At 48.6% G+C, this 25,653-nt stretch overlaps 6 protein-coding genes across 6 annotated transcripts; 2 read left to right on the forward strand and 4 right to left on the reverse strand.

Annotated features, from left to right (window-relative positions):
- Nucleotides 1-721: 721 nt before the first annotated feature.
- On the forward strand, nt 722-1,823 carry FPRO_06132 (putative MAK16 protein; the record flags this gene model as incomplete). Its single annotated transcript, XM_031228988.1, has 3 exons — nt 722-795; nt 889-1,057; nt 1,110-1,823. The coding sequence occupies 3 exons, from the start codon at nt 722-724 to the stop codon at nt 1,821-1,823; spliced, it is 957 nt and encodes a 318-aa protein (XP_031079270.1).
- A 781-nt stretch (nt 1,824-2,604) lies between these two features.
- FPRO_06131 (uncharacterized protein) lies at nt 2,605-3,378 on the forward strand (the record flags this gene model as incomplete). Its single annotated transcript, XM_031228989.1, has 1 exon — nt 2,605-3,378. The coding sequence occupies one exon, from the start codon at nt 2,605-2,607 to the stop codon at nt 3,376-3,378; it is 774 nt and encodes a 257-aa protein (XP_031079271.1).
- A 331-nt stretch (nt 3,379-3,709) lies between these two features.
- Nucleotides 3,710-6,377, reverse strand: FPRO_06130 (putative GTPase activating protein; the record flags this gene model as incomplete). Its single annotated transcript, XM_031228990.1, has 4 exons — nt 3,710-4,050; nt 4,103-4,684; nt 4,748-6,128; nt 6,204-6,377. 4 exons carry the CDS (start codon nt 6,375-6,377, stop codon nt 3,710-3,712), a joined length of 2,478 nt encoding a protein of 825 aa, XP_031079272.1.
- Nucleotides 6,378-7,567: 1,190 nt separating this feature from the next.
- On the reverse strand, nt 7,568-8,887 carry FPRO_06129 (uncharacterized protein; the record flags this gene model as incomplete). The annotated part of the gene is made up of 2 exons (XM_031228991.1): nt 7,568-7,932; nt 7,987-8,887. The coding sequence occupies 2 exons, from the start codon at nt 8,885-8,887 to the stop codon at nt 7,568-7,570; spliced, it is 1,266 nt and encodes a 421-aa protein (XP_031079273.1).
- A 2,746-nt stretch (nt 8,888-11,633) lies between these two features.
- FPRO_06128 (uncharacterized protein) lies at nt 11,634-15,441 on the reverse strand (the record flags this gene model as incomplete). Its single annotated transcript, XM_031228992.1, has 3 exons — nt 11,634-12,309; nt 12,371-15,313; nt 15,383-15,441. 3 exons carry the CDS (start codon nt 15,439-15,441, stop codon nt 11,634-11,636), a joined length of 3,678 nt encoding a protein of 1,225 aa, XP_031079274.1.
- Nucleotides 15,442-16,693: 1,252 nt separating this feature from the next.
- On the reverse strand, nt 16,694-20,297 carry FPRO_06127 (uncharacterized protein; the record flags this gene model as incomplete). Its single annotated transcript, XM_031228993.1, has 2 exons — nt 16,694-20,110; nt 20,199-20,297. 2 exons carry the CDS (start codon nt 20,295-20,297, stop codon nt 16,694-16,696), a joined length of 3,516 nt encoding a protein of 1,171 aa, XP_031079275.1.
- Between the last annotated feature and the right edge of the window lie 5,356 nt (nt 20,298-25,653).

Genomic DNA, 25,653 nt, shown 5'->3' on the forward strand with positions numbered 1-25,653 from the left:
TTGTGTTGGACGCGACCGGAAAGGAAGTTCGTTGAGGTTGTGTGTGTTACGCGGCTACAGTAGGCCAAGGTCCAAGATGATGCTATCCCGGCTTGTCAACCAGGTACGTATTCGTTTCCAGGTTCACCACCAGGACGGGAGCGCAGTCAGCTATTCGGAAGTACTATTTCCCGAAGCCAAGTGGGTATTGAAAATGGAACGCTGTAAGTGGCTGTTATGAGTTCTGTTGGTGGGTTAGTAGGTTAGTGGGTTAGTGGGTTAGTGGGTCGCCTTCTTATCTGATAGCGCAGTCAAGTAAAAAAAAACTCCAAAAACTCCAAGATCTCTCTACCTTGCTCATCGCATTCGCAAACGACATATCACCATCCAGGTTCAACAAAGATATCCTGGGCCCGGATTGACAGCGTATTGTCGATAGAGCGCCAGTATCTCTTGTTCTGTACGGCGCCACGAAAATTCGCCTCATCTTTGTCTGCCATCTACATTTTGCTGTGGCTTTCTCTATATCCTCACTCTCAACACGGCACGATCTCAATAACCTCGCCACCAATTCTCGAATTAGCTATCACTCTGCTTAGTGATAATAACTGTGCTGTCTAAACGGTGTTACCAGCCCCACACCCTGAACCATTGCCGTCTTCCGTCTGGTCGGAGACTTGGACAAGACACAACACCAACAACAAACTATCACCACACCAGGACCAGCTACCCCGTTCTCACGATGAGCTTCAGTGGCTGCAGTGACGAGCTAGTCTGGCAAATTATAGGACAACAATTCTGCGCCTTTAAGATCAAGTAAGTTCTTGCTTCCTTCCCTGCCCTTCCTGGATCCTCAAACTCGGACGAGAACCAACCATGAGTCGAAGATCATGCTGACTTCTTATCCAGAACCAACAAAGCTCAGACATTCTGCCGCAACGAGCACAATGTCACAGGCCTGTGCAATCGTCAGTCATGTCCTCTCGCGAACTCGCGATACGCTACAGTCAGGGAGCATCAAAATCGATTGTACTTGTTGATCAAAACTCCAGAGAGGGCCCATCTCCCAAGCAAACTTGTAAGACTTCAGGTAATTATACAAGGTGACAAGATGCTAATCATAGTCATAGTGGCAACGTTACAAGCTGCCCAGCAACTACTCCAAGGCATTGTCCATGATAGACGAGAAGCTTATATACTGGCCTAATTTCCTCATTCACAAGTGCAAGCAACGTCTCACCCGCTTGACACAGGTTCAAACTCGCATGCGTCGTATTGCGGCCGAGGAAGAACGATTGGGTGAAAAGCTTGTTCCTAAGATGGCACCTAAGATCAGACACCGTGAGCAGGCCCGTGAGCGCAAGGCCGAGGCTGCTGCCAAGCTGGAACGAACCATTGAGCGCGAGCTTGTTGAGCGTCTTCGACAGGGCGCTTACGGTGACCAGCCTCTCAATGTCAGCGAATCCATCTGGAAGAAGGTACTTAATGCCATGGAGCGTGACGGCGAGGGCCAACGTGACAAGGACCTGGACAGGGGTCTTGACGAGAACGGCGAGGAGGCTGAATGGAGTGAGGAGGAAGACGACAACCTGGAGAACCAGGTTGAGTATGTTTCCGATATCGAGGAGAGTGACGAGGAGCTCGGCGACCTTGAGGACTGGCTCGAGAGCGAAAATGAGGAGGAGGACGAAGATGAGGATGATGATGATGACAGCGAAGAGTCCGAGACCGAGAAGTCTGGCAACAAGCGAAAGCGTGGACGTGCCATCAAGATGAAGAACAAGAAGCCCAGGCAGGAGGAGAAGAAGGAGAAGCTGATGCTCACCAACGATCTCACATGGTAATTGACGGTCTCAAAAATCAGGCTTCGGCGTTTGAGGAGTTTGTATTTTCTCAGCAAGACGGAAAAAAAGGGGTTTATGAAGGGTGAAGCATATGTCAATATGTTCCTTTTGTCTGAGGATATCGCATGGCAATATGCTTCATTTTTGCTGAGCTAATTCTTGGCAAGGTATAGATACCAAAATAGGTTGCCAATGCTTTTATATGAATTTGCTGTACTTGAGACGTTTTGAAACCATTTGCCCTTTCATGCTTGTTATGGGTCTTGTCACTTGTGAGAGAGAGGGAGAGGCTCTGTTGAGACAAAAGCTTATGTACCTACCTAGGCCTTGCTCCACTCCCGAGTCCTACAATTGCCCCGCCCAAACCTACAGCGCATTTTAGTTCAGGCACCTATGAAACTCTCCCAGCCCACTTCCACTCCAAGAATCCCTTTCTAAACGTCACCCGACTGCTTCACCTCCCATCTTCTGTCTTCGCTCTTCAGATAGGCCATCTCTGACCTTCTTGACTCCGACAGTACCTCTCTTACAACCCTGGCTTATCACGACAGCAGCTGGCTGCACCACCTAATCAACTGCGACAGCGACAGAACATTGCGCTCACCCCTCGGACCTTCAATTACAGCTTAAACCATTCTCTTGGTTTCGTTACCGCTTCCTCATCTCACCTCAAGCAAGCCCATCGTGCGATAGGGCGTAGCTTCATTTCACTTTAATAACCATCGATGCGAAACTCTACGAACATATTAGCTAGAAAAGATACACTTTAACACAACGCATCATGGCGTCCTGGTATTCAAACCTTGTCCAGAAGACATCTTCTCAAATCTCCTCTCTCCGCCAGACTCTTCTCTCCAGCGAACAAGACGGCGACTCCGAAGACGATACTCACGTCTGCCGCGTTCTTCGTGGCTATTACACAGAAAAGGGGCGCCCATTCCCCCCATGGCTGCCCGCGGATCCCAAGGCACCAGCCCAACAACCCATACAGCCCGTCATGACACCACAAGCAGGCCAGCGCCCCGGCGCTCCAGGCCAGCAACACGGAGGTCTGAGTAGTCTATGGGACAACGGACCGCAACAGCCACAACAACAAGCGCCTCAGAGTCTTCGGGCTGGAGGTGGACGAACACCTGCCTCGTTGCAACCTGGCGGCGGCGGCGGTGATATTAATAGGCGACCACTACCAAGTCAGCAGCGCGCGGGTAGCTACCAGAGCACGGGCGGTCAATTCGGTAGGCCCGAAACGGCGAGCGTGCCACCTGGTGGTGCTTCAGGAGGTGGAGGTGGAGGAGGAGGATCTGCGCAAGATAGATTGCGACAGAGGCTTTGGGGAGGAGGATCGCGAACAACGAGTCCTCAGGCTGGAAGTCAAGGACCTTTCAACCCTCCCGGTGGAAATAATGGAGGAGGAGGTGGAGGAGGGGGTGGTGGTGGCAGTGGCGGTTATGAAGATCGATTTGCGCCAGGCGGAATGTATGATCAAGCAAGTGGTGGCGGTAACGCTGGGCTGAGGAGAGGAGGCTTGCCCAGCGGACCAAGGGGATACAGATAAAAGACCCTTCTTGTAAGAAGAAGATGAAGCATACGTTGGATGTCTGGCGTTTATACGTTCCTTGATAGGATAGAGCGGCGTTTTACCTGGTAATATGGAATTTTGTTTACTCCATGTTACATCCTGTACCAAAGAATCTTGATATGCATCTTGTGTATTCAGACCCGATGGTAATAAAGGGCTTCGTATATATATATCAAAAACATTGCTGACTTACCGTCGTACCATGAACTCCTTGCCAGAAATTACTGAAACCAAGAAATTCCCAAAACATAAAAATGGATGCAGCGGACGTTAATCAACAGCACCTCAACTACTTGTTCTCAGCTCCTCATTTGTTTGGCATACCATCGCCCTTTTGCGCAACTGTCTTCCTCGGGAGCACTTCCACCTCCTTGCTTAATAGTTTGCGCAACTCAGGCGTAATCGTCTTTGGCTGCGGCGGAGGCGCCGTTGGCTCAGCAGCTTTGTCCTTGCCAGATGCCTTGCCACCCTTGGATGGCCCTGATTCGGTCTGCTCAGAAGATTTTGACGGTTCCTTCTGATTGTACCGAGGAGCTGGGAAGTTCTGTTTCTTGTCGACAGCATCAACAAGTCGCTGGAACCTCTTGAAGAGGGTTTCTGCCCGGATCAGAGTCGCCTCAAGATCGATTGTGTTGGAGAGTTCATTGACTGTTTAACGTTAGCATTGTGATCAGTGTCCTTATTAACCAAAGTCACTCACCATATTTGAGCACCTCATCGAAATGCTGCAAGTGCTCCATAATGACATCGCGATGTCTCTCAAGAATCGCCAGTGCAATAAAGAGGTGGAAGTTCGCGCTCATATAATCAGTCCACAACCCCTCCCATAATCGAAGAACGTCAAGCCAGGCAAACTCCCGCTTATACCAAACAAGTATCATGCGGAAGAAGAAGAAAAAGTTGGTGCTGTCTGCCTTTTGTAGATGGTTCCAGAGTGCTGGGTCCATGAACTGAACCAATTGGTCCAGAGTCAGAAGCTGGTTACGCATGCCAGACTGATCACGCAGAAAGTTGCGTTCCATACGCTCCATGAACTTCTGGAAACCCCAGAATGCAACGGCATCGTCTTGGATCACTGCGTAGATTGGTGCCAATAGATCTGACATACCCTGAACATAGCCTAGGTCCTTATTGTACTCGTTGTAAGTCAGGAGCATCTCCTTCATCTGCTCAAGGTGGACGTTGGTGCCAACTTCGGCAAAAGGTGAGCTTGGGTCAGGATGGGGAATATCCTCGCCCATGAAAATGGGCACATTGCGGTCCGTTCGGTGGACATCTTTTTCTGTAGACAAATTGTAAGTTTACTCCTCGGGAGAGAAAGGCTGAAAAATGGTGAGCAACTTACCGATTCGTCCCTTTTGCTCGCGCCACCACTCTCCGGCGTCGCCTTCACCTCCATCACCTTCGAGCCTCTCCCACCACGAAAGCTTGAGCTTGTAGTACTGGTCACGTAGTGAAGCGATTTGTGCCTTTCTCTCATCAGCAGTGCTATACCATTCATAGACGCCAAGAAGGAAAAGCCACGCTTCCTTTCGAACACCATCCTCAGGGTCAAGACCTCCGTGAAAGACACGCTCCTTGACCTCATCGATAGTGATCGATAATCGGCCAGTTTGAGGGTCGAAGAAGGTATTCCACTCCTTCATTGTCACAGTCTTTCGGCGTTCCTCAAGTGAAAGGTTGCTGGCTCCTTCGAGAAGCTCAAATTCGCCAACATCGGTATCCTCAAGCTCCATAACATCATTAGCAGACCATATCCTCTGTCTCCTATCACGGTCGCTCTGTTCCTGTATGCCCATAGCCCAGCGAGCGAGATAGATCCTGGCGCTGTCGAACTCGTCTTGAAGCGTCTGAACTTCCGGATTTCTCAAGAGCCGTCTTACTTGGGGAGGTAAGTTCGGGTTCTCAACAATATCTTGAGCCGCTCTCCGGGTAAAGGTGGTTACTTTGCTGAATTTCTCCATAATATTCCATCCAGTTTCCTTGATCAACTTGACGAAAGGGTCCATCTCTGCATCTCGATTTGACGGTCCTCCGGCGCGGCGCTGCGTTCCCACATTGCTATCCTGACGACCAATTTGTGATGGGCTGGAAGTGAGTTTGTGGCCGAATGCTTCGCTATCCTCCTTTGATGGCTCGATTAAGTAGATGTTGGGTTCAGCACCAGATCGCTCAATCTTGACGTAACGACGTAGCCACTTCACAACCTCATCGCCACCCCAGAACATCTGTCCTGATTCTCCAAAAGGATCAAATGTATCACGCGCGATCTTCTTCTTTTGAAGGATCGTGCTTTGGCACTCATTGTCATGGAAGAAAAGGGCGGGAAAGCTATCGCCCGCACGGGAGTTGATGATGACGGATCCATACCACCAGCCGAGGCTCGGAGGCCGAACGAGGAGCGAATAAACGGCGCTCACAGGAATTGCAAACGCATATCCACCGACAGATCCAACATGGCTAGTGACGGTCGGCGGGGGAGGAACAAGGTAAGACTGTTTCGGGGGTGAGTCTCCATCGCAAAGGTCAACCTTGACGTAGATGCTGGCGGAATCTCCAAGGGCAGATTCGGGGATCCAGGCAAGAAGCAGATCCGAGGAGGCGATCGTGGCTGATTCATTGGAAGCGGATGAAGTAGGACGTTCTTCGTGATGGCCTCGTTGCTGGAGAAGTGCGATGTATCCTGGAATGTTGTCCTTTGAAGAGGGTGTTGGGTGAACATAAACCTGCAATTGTCAGATGTCGTCCGTCATTCTGCAGCGCAACCTCTTACGCAGGACATAGGCTCGGGTGTTACTGACCTTGCTCTTGGAAAAGAGAAGCTTTACACCTCTTCCAGTCTCGGCATTTCTGATAGTGTTGTACTCGCCCTCCTCATCATCGCTCAGCGCATAGAAACTGTTTGATGGTGACGCAGATCGTCGCGAAGGCTGCTGTGGCGGGGCATCAGCTGCCCCAGAATCCTGCTGCGACATGGGAAGAAAGTAGTAGAGCTGTCGCTTTCAGCAGCTTTCAGCAGCTTTCGTCTTGAATAGCCTTTGTCCTCGGCTTCTCTTTTATTCAGAGTCACAGCCAGATTTTTGAGTATGAAGTAACGGTATATAAATGGTGACGATTAAAAAAAAAAGAAAGATGAAGAATAAGGTAGTTCAGGTGGTGGCATGTGAGTAGACGCAAGCAAGCGAAAGGCAGCTGTCTGTCTCTTGCCCAAACGGATCACAGATGACGACGTGCCCCGCCACAGAAGCTCCCCGCCCCATCTTAGCAAAGGTACCTGAACTGGTGGCTGTATCTGCTGTCAAACAGCGCAGTTTTAGCAGAGACACATGTACCCGTGCTCATAAGGCTTACCAGAAAAGTATCATGACAGCAGTTTATTGGTGGGAGCTGAAGTTCAGCTTGCGTCGTCACGAGTATGAGGCATGGGATGGCTTTGAATTACTTCAGTGACCGCGTACTGCAAATACGTAAATCAGCCTTAACCACGTCAATGACTAGGTAGGTTATCCATACGATTGTACAAGAGGCCACCAATATGAAGATACTTTGAGGGAGTCCAGCCCGTAGCAAGTCTCATTATCATGATCCCTGCCGAGGATCATGGATGACACTGTAAGTTTAGAACACACTCTACATGGTTTTCGTTTCTCACCAGAAAGAAGCTAAGGATAACGTCAAGTTTCGGGTGTGATTCGTCCAGGAGCACTAGGAAATCCATTTCTTATTTTATTTCGTCAACGCTCATAAGCATTACACTCGGGTCGTATTAAGTACATTTGAACGTGTCGGCAGTCAGTCTCGCCTAAGATTAAGATACAGAGTGTAATATTCGTTCTGATAGTATTATTGGTAATGGTTATTTACTATATCATATGGCGTGGCATGCTGAACCCCTTTCTGCGCACGTCTAATATCCCCCACTGCTCAGAACATCAATGGCCCGACTCTTCAAATTAACAACATGCCACCTTCGCCAAACTTAACACTACGTCCACAAGATTCATTCCTGTCCAGACATAGAACTCCCTGTGAATGCTTTGAAAAGGCTGAAACGACTTATGCAAATAAGACAAAGGCTCCCCTCTTGAAAACAAATGGATTAACGGAGTCGGGTATTTAGGAAGAAAATTCGTGGGGCTCGTTCTTGAAAGCTCTTTTACACGCCTTAGACGTCTTCACTCAGGAGACCAGTCTGGAACTCAGGCTCGACAGCTGTTTCAGGGTCGGTCCAGTTCACTGGCTTGTGAAGGCGAAGCATGGATAGGAAGTAGTCCTCGAGGATGCAGAAGTTGAGGAGGAAGTCGTTACAGTTCCAGGCAATAGTGCAAACCATAGCACCAGCTACGGCATCGAGAATGAAGTGGTTGGCTGTGGCGACAATAGCAGTGAGAATCAAGGCTGGGTATGACATTCCAGCAGCAACAATGACTATTCGCTTCCAAGAGGCAGATCGTAGGCCGGTAATAGGGATGGTGCCGACGGTGAGGCCGACAAGGAGAGAGTAGCCAAAATGCAGAGATGGCATGGCCGCTACAATCTTAGTCAGCTCTGTATCGAGTCAAAATTCGTACGACTTCCACTTACCATATTGGTTGCAGAATCGGTTGGTGGTCCAGACACTGCTCTCTCCAGTACCACTGTGAACACTGTCGACAAAGCCAAAGCTCTTGGCCTCCTCAGCATCGGGGCCCTTATATTCAGGATCGCTCAAAAGACGAGGAGGCATGCAAGGCCAACTTGTGAAGACAACGAAAGCAAGGAGATTGCACATAGCCATGGTACGTCGACGGGCTTCGTATAAAGCAGGACCGGCAGCCACTGCATCAGATCTCACACGGCCAGCGGCATAGCGGCGATGTCGGGTGGTGGTGAAGTAGTAGAGGACAACAAGAAAGGTAATGGTGCCTGGAATGTGGATGAATGAGTAGATCCGGTTGATCCAGTGAAGAAGAGCAGGTCGAGCCAGGAACCACTTCTGAAATTCTATCTCCCAGAAGATATGAAGTCGTTGTTCGAGGTGGATGATTTGTAGAGCGTGTCTGCGGGCAACATCGACAGTGCCCTCATCGAGAGTCAACGCAGTGATAGCACGACCGACCTGGTACACAAAGTAAATAAGAAACCAGTACCAACACTCGACCAAGAATGGCAACTTCTTGAGAAGGCGGCTCAGGAGTCGATCCTCAAATATGTGAGTGTTTGGTGTAGACACGATGCGCTTATAGCCAAGCACTTGAAGCTTGCGGCGGCGTAGAGTCGGTTGAGAACTTGAGTCGAGACTCGGTGATCGCGAACCACTCCATCCGCTCATAAGGCTATCGGTCGAGTCTCGCTTCGGGAAGTCATCGGAGCGTTTATAACTCTTGATGCTGGCGATTCCTGACTTATTTGTCCAGAAATTGTAGTCCTTACTTCTGTTGAAGTAGGCACCCCCAAAGAGGAGAGTCACGACGATGAGTGGCTCAAGAAAAGAACCGACTCCCATGGCGAACAAGGTTTCTCAACGGTCGAGTACTAAGGTTGTTTTAGGATGACAATGAAGTTTGAGGCTTGTCGCTGGAGATGAGGTCCTAGATATAACTGGCAGGGAGCCTCGGAAAGGTACAAGTCAGGATATAGCGATACCAACTGCCAAGTCAATACGGAGTACAAACAAGAAGAAAGAAATGCAGAAAGGGTATGATGTATACAATGTAATGCAATAAAATGCGATTCGTCTGAGTAATGGGGGGAAGAGGCAACACAACAAGTCCGTCTGTAGTTGGGGGGAGAGGCGGGTTTTGATGCAACAGAGAGAGGGTGGACGGAACGCTCGGGGAGTGCATAAGGTACTTGATATTGACTGCTACATAGTACATAGGTACAAGACTCAGCTAATCTCAGCTCAGCTCAGAACAACTGAGTTTGGCAGTTTCTGATCTATGATCGATAATAGGTAATTCATGATTATTGGGCCATTATTTTCGCTGCCTGTACCCGGAGTTAATGACAGTCTGAGGGCACACGACATGTCTAAGTCGACCGGGAGCACTAAGACAAGCCGCAAGCAGGGAATACCCTGGGCCCAAGCTTGCAACCCCCCGCCCTGTTGCCGGATGCCGGCTTGTAGGGGAGCTAGGGGAGCCAGTGGGCCAATTACAGGGCTACAGGTGCACGCAGAAAGAAAAAGAAGAAGAGCCCGAGGCGAGCTAGACAAGGGTCTTGTTAGAATGGATCGTCCGCTACCAACTTTACACTGCTGACATGCCATGAATGTGATAAATGGACCAGTCATAGAAAAGGTGACATGTTGGACGTGGACAAAATAGCTATAAGCAGACTCATGAGCTTATCTTGCCTCGAGGTGAACATGGCCTCATTCTCGTGACAGAGGATACTTAATCTATAGCATCTCTCCACCTTGTGTCTGTCCTGACTCTTTGTCAAACAGGGGCAGACTCAGCTTCCAAGGGTAAACAATTCGACTGACGACGATGGTGTTGTTTGCCCGTGCCCATCAACCACCATCATTCGACAGATGCCCATAGAAACTCCTTTACTCATTACCGTCTCAAAGCCCCTGACTTGAACTCTATTCCGCGGCAACCGATCGTGATCTATGGTCATACATACATACAAAAGTCCGATCCCAAGAACAACAGGGAATTATATCATCCACGGAAGCACGGTAGCGATTTAACCCCGTCTCCATGTGATGAAACTTCCGCCTCGTGCTTCCGACCTCCGACTTTTAACCTCCGGATCTTCCGGATGTCACAGACAATATGATATTGGCTATGATAAACAAAAACACACCGACTGAAGGATTTGAAGCTTATTTATTTTGAGTTTGCGGACTAATCAATCATACATATGTAATCTACAAGATCATCTTATCATGAGTTCATCAATCTGTCTCAACTCTCAAGGTTATGCATAGCTTGGCTTCTTGTATGCCAAGATCCCTCAACTGGTGCCCAGAACCTACTAATATTGGCGGCTTCACCTTTGCACGGCAAGTTGCCTATGTACATAGCTCCCTATCCTTACACGTAAGGCCTCGGACACTTCCTGATTCGACCCCCCCCCCCCCCACATCGAAGCTTTCTCAACCAAGCTGCATGCTTATACATTACCAAGTCTAGGGGAGGAAAGAAAACTCGGGACCTTGACCCTAAGCAATAAAAACACTTAGGTAAATCTAGCCTAAGCTTTCAGGGGCTCTTTACCAAGTTTATTTTGACACCCTATAGTAGGGTCCGGTGTTTTCTTGCTCCCTGAGGCAAGTTCATAATAAGCCCAAAGGCACCATATCTATGGCTACAAGACATTGGATGCAATGAAACCATACACGTCTAATCGATGCCGATATTCTACGTCATCGTCCTAGCAAAATCAACTAAGATTCCACGAGCGCTAAGTTAGTTCAATGCTAAAATTCTTATAAGGCATGTTACTATTGCCGATTCCCGTCTTGGGTAGCGTCGATACTGTCACAGAACCCGGATCTATCAGAAGTCAGGGATGCAATGAAGCGACTCTGCCACCTGAGAAAAGCTTGATACTATGAACGAGTTCCCTGGTTGGTGTGTCCAATATGGACAATATTCGACATCTATGGACTCCCATATGAACAAAACATGCAATAGCCGATCTCGAAAACCAACGATTTGAGCCAATCACGCTCCTTGGCGGAACCAAAGTGACAAGTCTTATGACCCAACGGCATCTCGAGGGTGACAAAAAAGCCTAAACACATACCCTCGGCCATCACCAAAAACCCGAGCCTCACATCATCATGGAAAGTCCTCCGAGACATCCGATTACATATGTAGGTGTTCAAGTATCATTTTTCTGCCTCTTGGCATTCGCTTATTAATCGAATAATATTTTCATCTTCGCCATAGTTGAGTAGGAACGAAAGAAACTGATGTGCATGCCATGTATATGCTTAAACAACAAGTGTTGAGCTGAGCTTCCAGCATTGTGCAGCATGATTGTACGAGGCAGCACAACTGCCAATGTTGATGAAGAGAGTTCATAGCTACTAAGGTAATAGGTTAGATGGATGTAACATACAAGTGTAACTTCTTGTCTTCTATTAATCTATTCCACCTTTGACAGGTTGCACCCAGCGCTTAATCCCACGATGAAACGTCTAACGAATCATGACCGTCTATCTGTGTCGTATGCTTCGTTCACATCGTGCATTTCTTGCCATCCATTTCCTTGTTCGAGAGTCGACTTACTATCTACGCCAAACTCCTCTCCCTCAATATACTGCTCAGCTCCTTGAGCTTAACAGGCTTAGAGAGAAACACATCAACACCGCTTGCATAAGCATCTTGCTGGGCACTCGCTGATGCCAAACCCGTTAGGGCAAGAATGACAACAGGCTCCCGACCCTCCTTGTTCTCGAAGGCCCGTATCTGTTTTGTGGCCTCGATACCATCCATTCGTGGCATGCTGATGTCCATCAAGATGCAACTGAATTCATCTGGGTTCTCCTGGAACCGCTCCACAGCTTCAAGTCCGTCTGCTGCCGTAGTATACTTGCTCTTAAGCTTCTTCATGTAGGCACACAATACCGAGACGTTGATGGGGTTATCATCGACAAGAAGGAAACTCTTGGGTTCGCTCGCCGCAGTCGACCCCTGTTGTTGCGTCGCTTGGGAAGGGCGTTTTGACGGAACTCGTGAAGGGGGACCAGGGCGTTTTAGTGATGCCGCTCCTGGACCTGGTGTCGATTTATTATCAGGTGCATCTTCCTCTGTATTGCTTCTAGTCGAGCATCTTTTGGCATCATTGGATGCATAATCCAAATGCTCTTCATCCTCACATACTGGCGCAGCCGGCGATATTGCTTGTAAGTCCCCCCACCGACATAACGCTATATGCAGAATTCGAGCAAGTTTGTGTGGGCCAATACTGAAACTGTAAGTTAGCAATATGAAATCTTTACAGCTATAGGGGCTTGAATCACACTTACGGTTGAGAAACAAATTCATAAACTCGATGATCCTCAGATGCCTTGCTCTCGGAAGATCGCCTATGTGCCGTAATGGCATTGGCGCACACCACAACCACGGGACACCTAACCAGCTCTTCGCTACTTAGCACCGAGTCCTCAATCGCTATCTCATTGCATAGAACAAGATCCGGAGCCACGCCCTGGCATGTAGCTTCGTTGATGACATCCATCTCCAACCAGCGGTGGCACATTACTTTCATGGCAGACATGGGAATGCCCCGAGCCGTTTTCAACTTGATTTCCTCCTCAGAAGGGAAACCGACCAGTCGCAAACGCAGTCCTTTTAGGCGCTTAGTCTCTTCATCAACTTCATTCTTCTCTTGCCCCGGATTGGAAATGTCTGAATCTTTCGATCGTGATAACGGCAATGTTATGGTTGCTGTGGTCCCAACGTTGACTTCACTCTCGATCGATATTTTACCGTCCATTGAAGCCACGATCTTCTTGACCAGACTTAGGCCTAACCCGGTACCGTGTGAAAGATGGTTTTCCTGGGAGAATGGTTTGAAAAGGTCGTTCCGAAGAAAGTCTGGCGATATTCCTTGGCCAGTATCTGTGACCGAAATGCGAACCAAGCGTCTGTGACTACTTGGGTTGTTCGAGGACAAGGGTTTTTGAGATAGTGCAACCGTGATTGTGCCCTTGTGTGTATATTTAAGTGCATTTCCAAAAAGGTTCATCACAACACGGCGGAGTGCTCCGGCAGCAACGTGGAAGCGATACGGCACGTAGGGGTCAATATTAAGAAAGATGGCCACCTGACTGTCGTGTCCAAGTGGCACTTCGTACTTGACAGGGTCTTCAGACTGCCCTCCCGTCGGATCATTCTCATCCTCCATATTGACGCGCTTGCTTGGATTTGCGGTTTGCCAAGCTTTGTGGGCTTCATTGCCTTTGAAAACATGACCGGCGAAAACACTGTCCATGACCTCTTCAATTAGGGCGTCCAGCCTAACCTCAGAGGTCGAAACACTCGCGGGAACTGTTGTGGCAGAGTCTGAGACAATAGATCGTTTTCGAGTTCGGCGCTCCTTCTTTCGATGAGCTGCAACTTGATTGACTTTTGAGAAATATAAAAGATGATCAATAGTCTCGGACAGTGTTCTACCACAGGTCTCAAGGGTTCGCAGTAGGTTTCCCTGGAAAACATCCAGCTGAGTATCGGACAGCAACTCGGCTGAGAGCATGACCCCGTGAAGAGGAGTACGTAATTCGTGAGATAATGAGCCAAGCACATCGGATTGTGCCTTGTTCACAAGCAAGGCTTCGAGTCGTTGGGCTTCCGACATGGCCAGCATGCCAAATCCTCGCAGGTAACTCAACTCACCCTCGATCGTAAATGTCCTCGTGGGTGTCCGAGTATACGCGAAGCCTCCCGCTAACCAACGGTCTCTTTTGGGGTCCCAAACGGGCACAAAGGCTACGCTTCGAGCACCAGGGAAGATCTTGGAGACAGACGGTCCTTCTAGAGGTCGTGACCAAGGACGCTGACTTTTACCAGATAGTGCCTCAGTTGATTTTTCACCAAAATATTCTTCCTTCGGCATCGGTGTACAAAGGTCGGCCTCAGACGAACCACTTGATAAGAGGCTGCCATTCTCGTCGAAATTAAATATTTTACCAGCAGGATACCGCCGCAAGAGTGCAGCTAGCAACTTCATTGGCATGGTTGTGTGGATATCGGAACCTACATCCAAGTTGATGCTTGATGAAGTCGAAGTAGCGAACCCCAAAATTCCGCAACAAGAGTTTTCCTGCTCGATCCTATCACTTGACTCATCGCTACTCGAGGATGACTCGGTCGAGGACTGGTCCTCTTTAAGCATTGAATCGGTAGCCGACGTCTCGAAATTCGCGTCCAGGAAGACGACGCCTTCAATCTCTATTCCTTCTCGTATGAGGTTGGCTGCCCGAGAGAATACCTTGGCAATTGCCTTCTCCTTGGCATTATCATCGGATTCTCCAATAGACATACTCTTCGATGAAGTGCTGGTTATATTCGCCTCCCCAGGGCCCCCAGAGCCGATAACGGTGGTTTCTCCTGTCGTATTGGGCTGCACTGGTACGTGACCCGGCAAATTTTTCTGAAGACTAAAATCCCTGAACTGCTGTAGGGCCTGCTGTTCAGAATTTAGATTGCCTTCCCGTGCTGCATCGTCGTGAAAAGCCGGAGAATTCGTTCGAGCTCTCCAACCCGCCATAGACGACTCCTTCTCGACAAACGAACCAATTCCCCTTGTCATACGGACACTTCTTCGATAAGCATCTCCCACACTCTTGGATCGAAGGTAATCCATGATATTAGAGGAGATTTCTCGTAGGACCTCAGTGTCATTGGTGGTCCAGCTCTCGGCTTCTCTCGGTTCGGAGTCTATCACACAATAAACACCAATGTCAACACCAGCAGGTGATCGCACAGGGACAGCAGCATAAAATCGAGCTGGAAACTCTGATAGCGGGTGCTGTACCTTGCAGAGTCCAGCATCGGCTTTAAGATCCGGTATCAGAGTAAGAGGCACTTCCTCAGAAGAAGAAGAAGAGTCATGACTTTGTGCCATAAGAGCCCGGCCGCAAACCGAGAGTTGTCGCGGAAATGTTCCTGGATAGAGCCAGAAGTCTCCATTCTGGTCTTTTGGCCAGATCGGGCCCTTGGCAAGAGATGATCGTTGTGTAGTCTCGGCAACAATATATTGGTGATTACGATCGAACAGAGATATCAAGGCGCGGTTAGTGCCTGTTTTCCAGAGTCCGAGTTGCGCAAGAGATGCAAGAACAGTGTCTCTCGGAGTTTCTTGTCGTTTTATCTCGTCGCTGGGTACAGTTCCGTTGGATGAGGGTGGACCAGGGGGCGCGCCTTCGGCGGGCGAGTCTGTAATATCGTTGAGCAGCGATGCTCCATACCTAACTTTGTCAGTATCAAGCAAACATACATGCTAAATTCGATTATATGAATATGAGAGTGCAACTAACTTGAAGGATTCTCTTTCGCGAGCTGGCTCTGAGACCTGTTGACGCGAACATGAGGCCATCGTGGAGCCTTATCCCTAGCCCCTGGCTTGGTTTACACCAAACCAACCAGCTTTGAGGAAATCGAGGAAATGCGATGGTTGAAGGGGGGAAATGATTGAAAAGTGTGCCCGGGGGAAAAGCTCAGGCCCCAATCAAGGAATGTGGTTTCGATCTTGGGTGGCAATCGCAAGTTGGACGAGGTTGAGGTTGCGCAATTACATGCAAGTAAGAAGGCAAATTTTGTCTTAAAAACCCCTCTGTAATCGCTTCGAGTACGTCGATTACCTGCTATATTCCTTCACGGATAGTATTCTCCAAGCCATATGTGGTATCAATCGAATCCTACACCATTAAATCGATGAGTTAGTTAATGATAAGAGAACTGGTCCAGTTGATTTACCGCGAGCAGGTACCTTTGTCACAACTGATTGGCCATGCTCAGTTCTCGGCAAATGCGAAAGGTCTCGAACGGTCGAGATTCTAGTTCCCTATATATTTGCTGAAACTCCGTTCATTGTGGCGATGGAAGGGAAAGAAGAATGGTGAGTGGATGGATGTTCTTTGGCTGTTGAAGGTTGAAGCGACCGCGGGGTATGAATGGGAAACTCACGACGCGTACCTTCCTATTCTTAGCTCTCCATTTTCTCTTACTTGATTCATGGCAATTCTGTCTCCTCTTGTTAGACCCCTACAAATAGAGATGCCTTACCCTTGAAGAGTGTTGATCCCTGCATGATCCATCGTTTTGATGCTGGATACGGATACTGTAAGTCACTCTGAGACATGCCCTCATTGCACTGCACTGGCTTTCAATTCCTTGAGCTTCTATCTTACTCATTTACCATCTCGCCTATCCAAACTCAATGCCCAATTTTCCTTGATTCCTTAAAAATTTCGTCAGGCTTTTTACTATTATAGTGGATTCAAAGGGCAATCCTTGAATATCGGCCCCGTCTGGTGGGCAACCCTAGGTGCATAACGACAGTATGATGTAACCAGCTGCTGTGTTGTACCACATATCACTCAAGCAACACAAATATCGAAATTTTAAAAAACAACTTGGTATCAACTCCATGCGTCCTGTCCCTGCTAGCTACAGCATAAGCTAGTGCAGTACTGTCGATACGTTACAGTAGCTATCCATTGAATCCCATTACTTCCCAGGCCCTCCCATCGCCTTGCAACGCCATCCAATGCATCGGTCTAAGTGATCGACATGATTTCCCAAGATAGTGATAGACCTTAAACGCCCTCTAAAAATTTGAGCCATGGTTATGTATACATTTCATCGTCTTCTACCATACGTCCGAGAATCAAACTCTGGATGACAAGCTCGTCGCTCAAGACGCGAATATTTTCGATACGAGACTGGTTTGTGGTTGATCTTCGACGTTTCTTATTACCTGTTGTTTCCGTGGGCGCAAGAACGGCGTCAATGGTCCCTGTTCCTTTATCCAAATATAACCAGTCGAATGGAGTTCCAGCTTTCTGATGCTCTAACAACAATTCCCTTGCTTGTTGTGTTGAAAATACTCGTGAAATCGATGGCCCTAGTACAGCCGCAAGGAAGATGTAGGGTTCTTTAGCCTCATTTCGAGACTTCTTCGAGTCAATGACGACTAGGACACGCTGTCCGTCAAGGAGTCGCGGTCGCTGCTGTATAACCTCGGCCAGCTTTGCTTCAGTCGCCGAGTACGGTGCCAATATTCTTGACCGGATTGCCTCGCCAAGCACAGTGGATGCACCTGCACAGAGAACATAAGGTTCCCAATCGACAATAGCGCCTTTGTTGAAACATGCCGTTATCCATTGAGGGGCTAAACAGGGGAGCCCCAGCGCCAGTGCCTGCATGTATTTGACCTTGCGTGAGTGTTTGTCTGCGATGAGTGCTGTGAACCCGCTCTCAGAAATATGCTTGGTAAGTTGTAATGAGTCCTGCTCATCCATCACAGGATCAGTCGCATTCATAATGGATGAATGTTCAAACATGTCTTGAAATCCTTCAGCAAGAATGATACCTCCTGACTGTGTGATTTTCGTCGCCAACTTCTTGCGTTCTTGTGCTTTGAACTGGTCCGAGAAAGAAATGGCAAATACCATGCCCTCGAACAGGCGTCCAACTCGGTGGGTCTGGGCAAAGCTTTGCTTGAAGGATCTGCTAGATTTGGAATGTACCATGCTCCTTTCAAGCACACTTGCAGCTGGCGAGAGATGTAGCTCATCAGTAGAATCTGAATCAAGATATGAAAATCGCTTAGATACTCTTGCTGCTCTTTTTGCTGGCTGAGGTGACCCAGTCTTCGATCCTTTTCCAGCCTCCTCCCTATGGCAATCGCGACTGCCTCTCGGAGATGGCAGAATGACTGAGTCCGGCCGTTCAGAACCTGGGGAGTCTTGTGTCCCAGGTGTTGTTTTGTCAGAAGGCAGGGGTGTTGTTGAAAGGATACTCAAACTCGAAGATGTCGGCGGTATCTGACCTACAGAGCGACTGGCCAACGGAGTCACTGGGGCTGTATCTGCTCGATCGCTCCTACGCGAGCGAGTAGTCATCGGTGGTGGAAGATCCGCATAGACATCACGGGCAGATTTCCTGGATCGCGATGCGGACTTCTTCTCGCTCTTATCTTCTGCTGTACGGGAAAGGGGTAATTCCTCCTCTGGCTCTTCTTCAATCATTGAAACTGCAGCCACATTTTGCAGGGGCGATGATATAGGCGTGGGTTTTGGGTCCAAATCACTCATCAGCCCGTCCGAGAAAGAGGAACTTAGAAATGGGTTTCTGCGCTTTTGTCGAGCTGCACGGCCGTAAGTCCTAGTCGTCCGCTTCCGTGCTGGTGGCAAAGATGAAGGCTCTGAATGCTCATTAGGGCCTTGTGGCAAGCCCTCATCTTCGACGCGGAGCTGTGGTAGCTCAGGCTCAGATGGTGGCGGTTGTTCAACGGGTGCTGTAGGTGGGAGAGAAGGCGCTGGGCTGGTTGCAGGTATCATGTCATCGTCTACAACGGCCTTGTCCGCATCGACCAAGACTATGTCTCCATCATGATCGATCTGCGGATTTTCGGGAGCACTGTTTCCTGGAGTGGCCTTAGTTGATGTAACAGGGAGAGTCTCGTTGGAAGCCACCAGCCCTTTTTGGGAGTCATCCACGAGAGGTGGCAGTTCTTGCCCCTTACCCCCGCCTGTTTTGGGTGAAGGCTTGGGATTTGTTTCATGCTCTTCAAGTGGCAAAACCCTTCTCTTCTTCCGCGATGGCTGTTCTGCTGAATTGCGCCTAATCTTGGGTGTGAAGCTAACGCGACCCATTTCCTCTGCAGCCTGCGCCTTTTTCCGCTCAATCTTCTTTCGTCTCTCCAGCCGTCGGATAGCATCGTCAGAGTCATCATCGGAATCCCAGGGAGCAATTACGAAGTTTTCCATGCTCTTCCTTTCCTGAGACTTCTTCATTGGCTCGTAATGTGCCATTGGCTCAGTGGCGTTCGATGAGCTAGGTGCTTTGGCTCGAGGTGTGGGATCAGTGGATGGGGGTGATTCTGGAATCATTTCACCAGCTGTAGATTGGTCATTCACAGGCGTTGCCGCTCTAATAGGTCCCCCATCTGGATCTTGTAATGATGTTTCGGGGATGTCATGGAGACGGCGTTGAGGACTCGAGGTTCGGATATCGGATGGCGATGAGACATTGGCGCGGTTCTTCAGAGGAGATGTCTCAATGATGTTTGGCGATATAGGGTGGAAGAGCTTCGGAGAAGGTCGTGAAGAAGTTGGACTAATATGTTTGATAGCTGAAGAAAACTGCGTCTGGCCGAACAATTGACTGCCGGCCAGAGGCGCGGCGATGCTAGGTCTCGCAGCAAATGGGTTCTTGGGTACAGCAGGCGTCTCGAAGGTGGGAGCGTGAGGGCGGTGCGGGGTTTGACCGTTATTCAATTGTGAGGTCCCGTCAGGATGTCTCCAGTCGCCTCTAGTATTGTCGAAACCTGCATCCTCTGATATTTGAGAGGAAGGCCGGCCCAGCTCGCTCATGTTCGCAAAATTCACGGCCCCTGTATCATCATCCTGAAGGGTTCGAGGTTCGTGAGAGGCGGGTTGAGTATCGCCGTTGACAGGGCTCGAAGGTACAATATCACAGTATTCGCTGTAATCACGATCATCGTTCACCTGTGTCGGGGTCTGTTGAGAATAGTCCATTTTGCGCAAGGCGGCAGTTAGAGCACTGGCCGGCGGCTTGAGACACTTGATTAGAGGCTTGGGTGCATTGTCTTGCACTGATTGCGGCTGCGGGCTGTCATGGCGCGCGGATAAGTTGGCAAGGTGTTTTGGCTTGATCACTGTAGTTGGCACCCTAACGCTCAGATTCACGTTGCTGTTCGAATTGACGCGATCTTGGAGGCCCTGTGCAACGCCATTCACCACGTCTGCCTCGAGAGTTACACTTTGCTTTTTCGAATGTGTCAGTGCCACCCTGGTCGTGTCCCAGTGCGACGGATCGTCATTCTCGGTAGTGGGACCCCCTGGACGCGCTTTGTCCGATAACGCGTCGTGGTGAACAGCAGTAGCTGTTACTGCTAAATCGATGACTGTCGGGTCGGATGATGGAACAACTACTTCGCTCGCAGGTGAAGGGATCTGTTTCGGGCTTGTCGTGCTTATTTTAGAAGATGAAAGGTATTTGGGAGGCGAACTACTGAGCTATTTGAGGCATGCAAGTGTTAGTGCGTTTTGATGGTGAGGATGCAAACCCCAGTGCAGAGGCAATTCAGCTACACTGGCTACGTACCGTGCCGGCACCAAACTCAGCCCTGTAGGCCTCGAAAATGGGCTGGCTGTCCTGCGTCTCATTGCTGCCTGCCTGAGCAAGCATCTGCGAGTCTGTCATGGTGGCGGGTCGTGCATCTTCCAAGTCGAAGTCAGACGCGAGCAAGCGACTTTTAGAACGGTGAGTAGAGTGGTTGCGAAACGAAATCAATTGACTGTGCCTCTGTGTGGCTAAAATGTGAACTGACCGAAAGGGAAAACAAAGAGGTCGACCGGCCGTGAACGTCAGTGACACGAGAGCACGTGACATCCCCAACCCCTAACATGTACCTTCTGAAATGACAGAGACAATCAAGACTGCCTTAGCTATAAATACGGTGCTTGTTAGTCTTCAATTTGGAGAGTTTTACCTCCCACATAAAAGTTGGCTTCTTATTTTAGGGGGAGGTGATTATTTTAATCTACACAGATGTGCCTCAGCCAATCACTATTCACAATTCATCAGTAACTGAACACTTCATGGTTGAGCTTGATTACCATCTACTTGCTGTTTAAGGCACCTATCTAGGATTAGATATCTAGGTAGCGTTTGCGACTGTAATCATATACTTTCTCTGCTTCGAAAGATCTTCTCCAGTGATCTAATGCTATGATTGGGGAGTAAAAACAGAGAAGCCTCACGTGTAGCGCATCATATTGAGCATTCATAAGTCAAGATCTTCTCTCGTTCGACTCCTCAAATTAAACTCCAATAGGAATATACTCTGAAGTATATAGAGCACAACCGCGGGGTTAAGCAGTCATTCGTCCTTGAATCTTGCTGAAGTTCTGCTGACCTTCATGCAGCCCGCGGCTGTCCGTCAGGTTGACGTTTTTAACCCGGAATTGTTCGAGAAGAACATTGGCCGTCTTGAGTCCGGTTGCCTATGTTGCCTTGGAGATCTCTTCGAATATAGCATTGAGAAAGAAGTATTCCGATTCAACCAGTATCGCGGGGAAATGCGTTGTCAATGGTGTCTCATTCATGCAGTCCGCCCATGAGAGCAATAATAGCATTATCGTAGAAGAGTCGAGTGCTCTCATGCTCGACGTCAATTATAGCTCATATCCATTTATCACCTTATCTAACACAACACTAGGCAGCATCATCAGCGGTCTCACCTTCAATTCCAAGAACATCACAAAAACAATCGGAGTAGTGAAGGCCTCTAATGCCTCTAAGGCCCGCGTCGGGCAGAAGGGCTTCTAAGACAGAAGAGACTGGGGACATTGGAACCAAGCTCTAAGAGACTGGCCGGAAATGGGGAACTCCAACGGGCAGAAGGCGCAGATGATGGCTCGACTTCTTCGTTGCCAAATAGAGTACTTCCAACCACCACAATGCCCTAAAGCTCACGGAGCTTGATGTTCTGGATACTATCGAGACTATCAAGGCCGCTATAGCTTACAAGATTGATGGCGCTCGAGCTTGAACATTATCCTGCCGACCACGATATGCTAGCCCAAGTCAAGGCTGTCTACCACAAGTTGCTGAGATGGTAGAAGCCTACCACTGGAGCAAATACTTTCCACGGTCTTCCTAAGCAAGCTCGCTAATACATTGAGATGATATGTCCGCCGAAACAAAGCGCTATCATGCTAACAGCCGCCATAGTACATCGAGAAGTTTGTTGGACCTAAGATAACTTGGCACGTGCCTTATAACACAAAGGCTTTCACTAACATGCACCGGATGAAATGGATCAGCACGGGTCCTGGCTGTGAGACCACGATCAAGGACACCTAAGCGATCTGTCTTGCACAGTACATGAAGAACTCCAAACAAGAGACAAATGTTTCTTTCAGTTGATCTTTACTAAAGCAGATAAGATACAACACAGAATATAAGGTCGATCATGCATATATGAATGGCAGTCATAGCCTCGTTAGGTCTCAGACAAGGTTATACAAGATAGGTAGTCTGCGATCTTCGCTGCGTAGCAAAAGCAACACCGATAGATATCTCAACGCACCATAGTACACCATTTCACAGATCATCATATGCATTTCTACCTTGCCGCGCGAAGGGGCAACTTTGAGCTGATGGCTATTGATTTTTAGAACCTGGGCTTTTGTTCATCATTATACCAGCGCCCCTTCTTCTGAGACCCAGAGTTCGAAGGGGTCGATACACTTTCAGGATGCATATACGTGGACTCTTCCCAGTAAGTATCATGGTTTCACTTTGGAACGATGCTCAAGGATTCTATCTTGGTTCATGGCCCCACCTTTGTCTTAAGGAGGCTGTGGAAGTATTGGTACGGATCATGAGTTCTGCTATTTCAGGATGGCTTCTTGCTGCCCTTTATGGTTCCTGTGATTTACTAGTATTTCACACGTGTCTCTACCTGTCTCACTGTAAATAGCTTGCAATATATGCGTTCTTGGCCGGTGTCTCTTCAGTTAATATGATACGATCAGGCCAATGACTCTGGGGAAAGTAACGATTTTAGTAGAATCACTAATGACTATCTCTCAGGCATATCAATATCAAGTATTGTGATAACCACGACTTATATTAGTGCTGTCGACCAGGTAAAACAACGATATGAACATGGAAGTGCCATGCTGGCCCCTGAGATCTATATCGCACGTATTGTGCATAAGTCAACAAGAGACGGGGCTGGATCTCGAAATTATTGCAACTCATTCATTCTTTTTAACTCAGTGTCTAACACTTCCGATATTGATATTGGTCTTGAGATCAGAACTAAACTTTTGCGGATAGCAGGAAAATCACTGGTGCAAACCTTCAACTCACGCGTGATGTTAACTCATGAATATTGGGCTTGAGAATTCGGAATGCCTACTCCAACTTCAGTAGTTAGGCCCAAATTATCTTCGTATGTACTCTGTCATATGAAAAGAAGCTCTTTATATCATAATGATTAGGATAAATGCAAGAATCCAACTTTCAGGTATGCCTGGCGCCCGAGTCTGTCCATCTTAAGGAACAGCATGGCCAGGATACGCACTATTTTCCTTGGGACGAAACACTGGTTCAGTATATAATACTTTCCGTTTCCATTTTTCTCCTTCTCATCATGTGAAGAGCAGTGACTGAGTCAGGGAACAAGGGCAGAGGCTACACGTGAACTCCTGCTCGGCGACCATCTCTAGGCCAGGTCAGCAACTGTTCTGGACTACGGTAAGGGTATCGAAAATCCCTATTATCAGACTGTCTCCATTAAAGTGATCATTCTGCCTTTCTGCTTTACATCAAGGTTCTTGCTATCAAGGTCCATTAATTACAGGACCTTTGACTTACCACCAAATCCACCCAGATACCACATGATATCCCGTTGTGTAGTCACCCTTCTCGGTGTAATGCGAGCACCCGGACCGGTGCGGCAGCTTACATACGTACGCTTAATCGGTATCAAGGTGCAGGTCTCGGATAGGAGCATCAGCATTTCGATTTAGGCACAAAGCGCATATACCACGAAGCCCCATGCTAACGAGCAGAATGACGGGTAAGTGCATGATAAGAGGGGTAGCTTTGGGTAAATGACACGATATAGTGCACTGCGAGTGGTTGATGTATTTCTGATGATGTATCAGAATTATGAGTGGAAGTTATCCGAATGAGTGAGATAGTAGTGATGAGGTGAGGTTTGCATTTTGCCAAGTGGTCCCTTGAATGCAATGTACAATGGCCACGTTGTCACAAAGTTAATGAAATAAAAAACCCTCATTATAACGAGTCAGCTCTGGTCATACTGTAGTTTCGTTATACACCATCTTGCAACTATTCGCTGAATCAAGTGGTTCATTGATATGTTGCTGGAGCATCATGTCCGTTATCACTACCCTAGACCATAGTCTCGCAGATCGCCTTTTCTATGACTCCCCCCACGCATCGAACCCTCATCCAAGATCATCACTATGGTCCCGTGAGAGGTCACCACACCCACCATGTCCCCTCTAGAGGGGAAAATAAAACACGAGACTGGATTTGGTGGTAGATCGGTGGATTTTGGTGTAAGCCAGTCTCATGTATTTCCCCCCCCGAGGGCCCCTCACTGTGTCTAGATGCGCCCTTTTCCCTGTCTGTCTATCTGTGAAGCATGTCATTCCAAAACGCAAGGGTCTCAAAGTTCCTGCAGAAGCATTAATCGAAATGCCACCTTATCAAATGCGTCACATGGCACGGCACGAGAACAAGACATCATCCAACTCAGGCGCCACCTCCGCAATATTTCCCCTCTTTGACTGCAGCAGAGTTGTTCTGTGCAGAGTTCCCTCCTAGCATTTGTGCGCTAGAATGCAAATAGACAAGACTCGTCGTTATCACACGACAAACACTGGACTAACGGGAAACGTGGAAGATAGCAACGTTGATCGAGGTCACGGGAGAGGGGGTGTGACCTGGAATTCAATAATGATCCAGCATCAATATTCCCTATCACCAAGCTAACTCTGACCAGAGCTGAGCTATCTGCTGTATCTTACGGACCAGGGATAGCTGCGTTTCGACTAGACAAGCCAGCATGCAAACATGCATAGACATGGCTGGTGATAATCTCCCTCATGCAAGACGATCCCATAACGTACAGGAGCCTCAAAGAAAATGTCGTCAGAGAGCCTGGCCCAAGCCCTCGGATCTTCATGACAACACTGCCACCAACACACACACGCGCAGAATCGTCGTGTTTGCAAGTTGGTGGCTGATGTTGAATACGTCTAGACCTTCAACTCACGGCTCCAAAGGCACGGCTCGGGAAGGTTTGTTTTCCATGGCCATGGTACTGTTACAATCTTAACCATCTCTAGTGCGAGCGCTTGCTGTAACGGACAAAGAATGGAGAATCTGTCCAGCGCAATACGATAGAAGGTTTGTCATCCTTTTCACGGCGTAGCCGCTAGCTCCTGTGAAGCCACCGACGAAGCCGAGTCCAAGCCTGGAGAAATCCGGGGTAATTAGTCAAACCACGAAGCGAGGTTGAGAGCGACGGGGTTCATCGTCTAGCGAGAGTGCTAGTGTCGTCTGTAATAAGTGAGAGAAAGCGAGAGCTCTTGGTGCAACATGACACGCCGTGACGGCCTCTTCTGGTTAAGCATCATACCGCTCATAGTAGGGGTCAAAGGCCGAACAATATGACAGGTAAACTCGAGAATGGTGTTGAACAATGGACACCCAGCATTTACTCTCGTACTGTAGCCAGCCGCAACTCTGCAGCTAGAGACACAGCTACAGGACGGCACGGAAGCGCCCCGCAGTTCATATCATGCAAAGCAACACGGCCAGTCTCTTTTGTCATTTTTCAGCACCCTTCTCCTCCTTTCTCTCTCCAACATTTCAACAAACGTTGGAGTTCCCCACGTCTAGGGGCGCAGCACAGGTCTGGGGTTGCTCAGGCGTGATTGGCTGGCTTTATAAAATTGTTGCGTACAATAAAATGCGACCTCGTGGCGATCTCAGCTGGCAGAGCTGCATA

This window comes from Fusarium proliferatum, assembly GCF_900067095.1.
Source record: "Fusarium proliferatum ET1 genome assembly, contig: FPRO_scaffold003, whole genome shotgun sequence".
NCBI classification, from domain to species: Eukaryota; Fungi; Ascomycota; class Sordariomycetes; order Hypocreales; family Nectriaceae; genus Fusarium; species Fusarium proliferatum.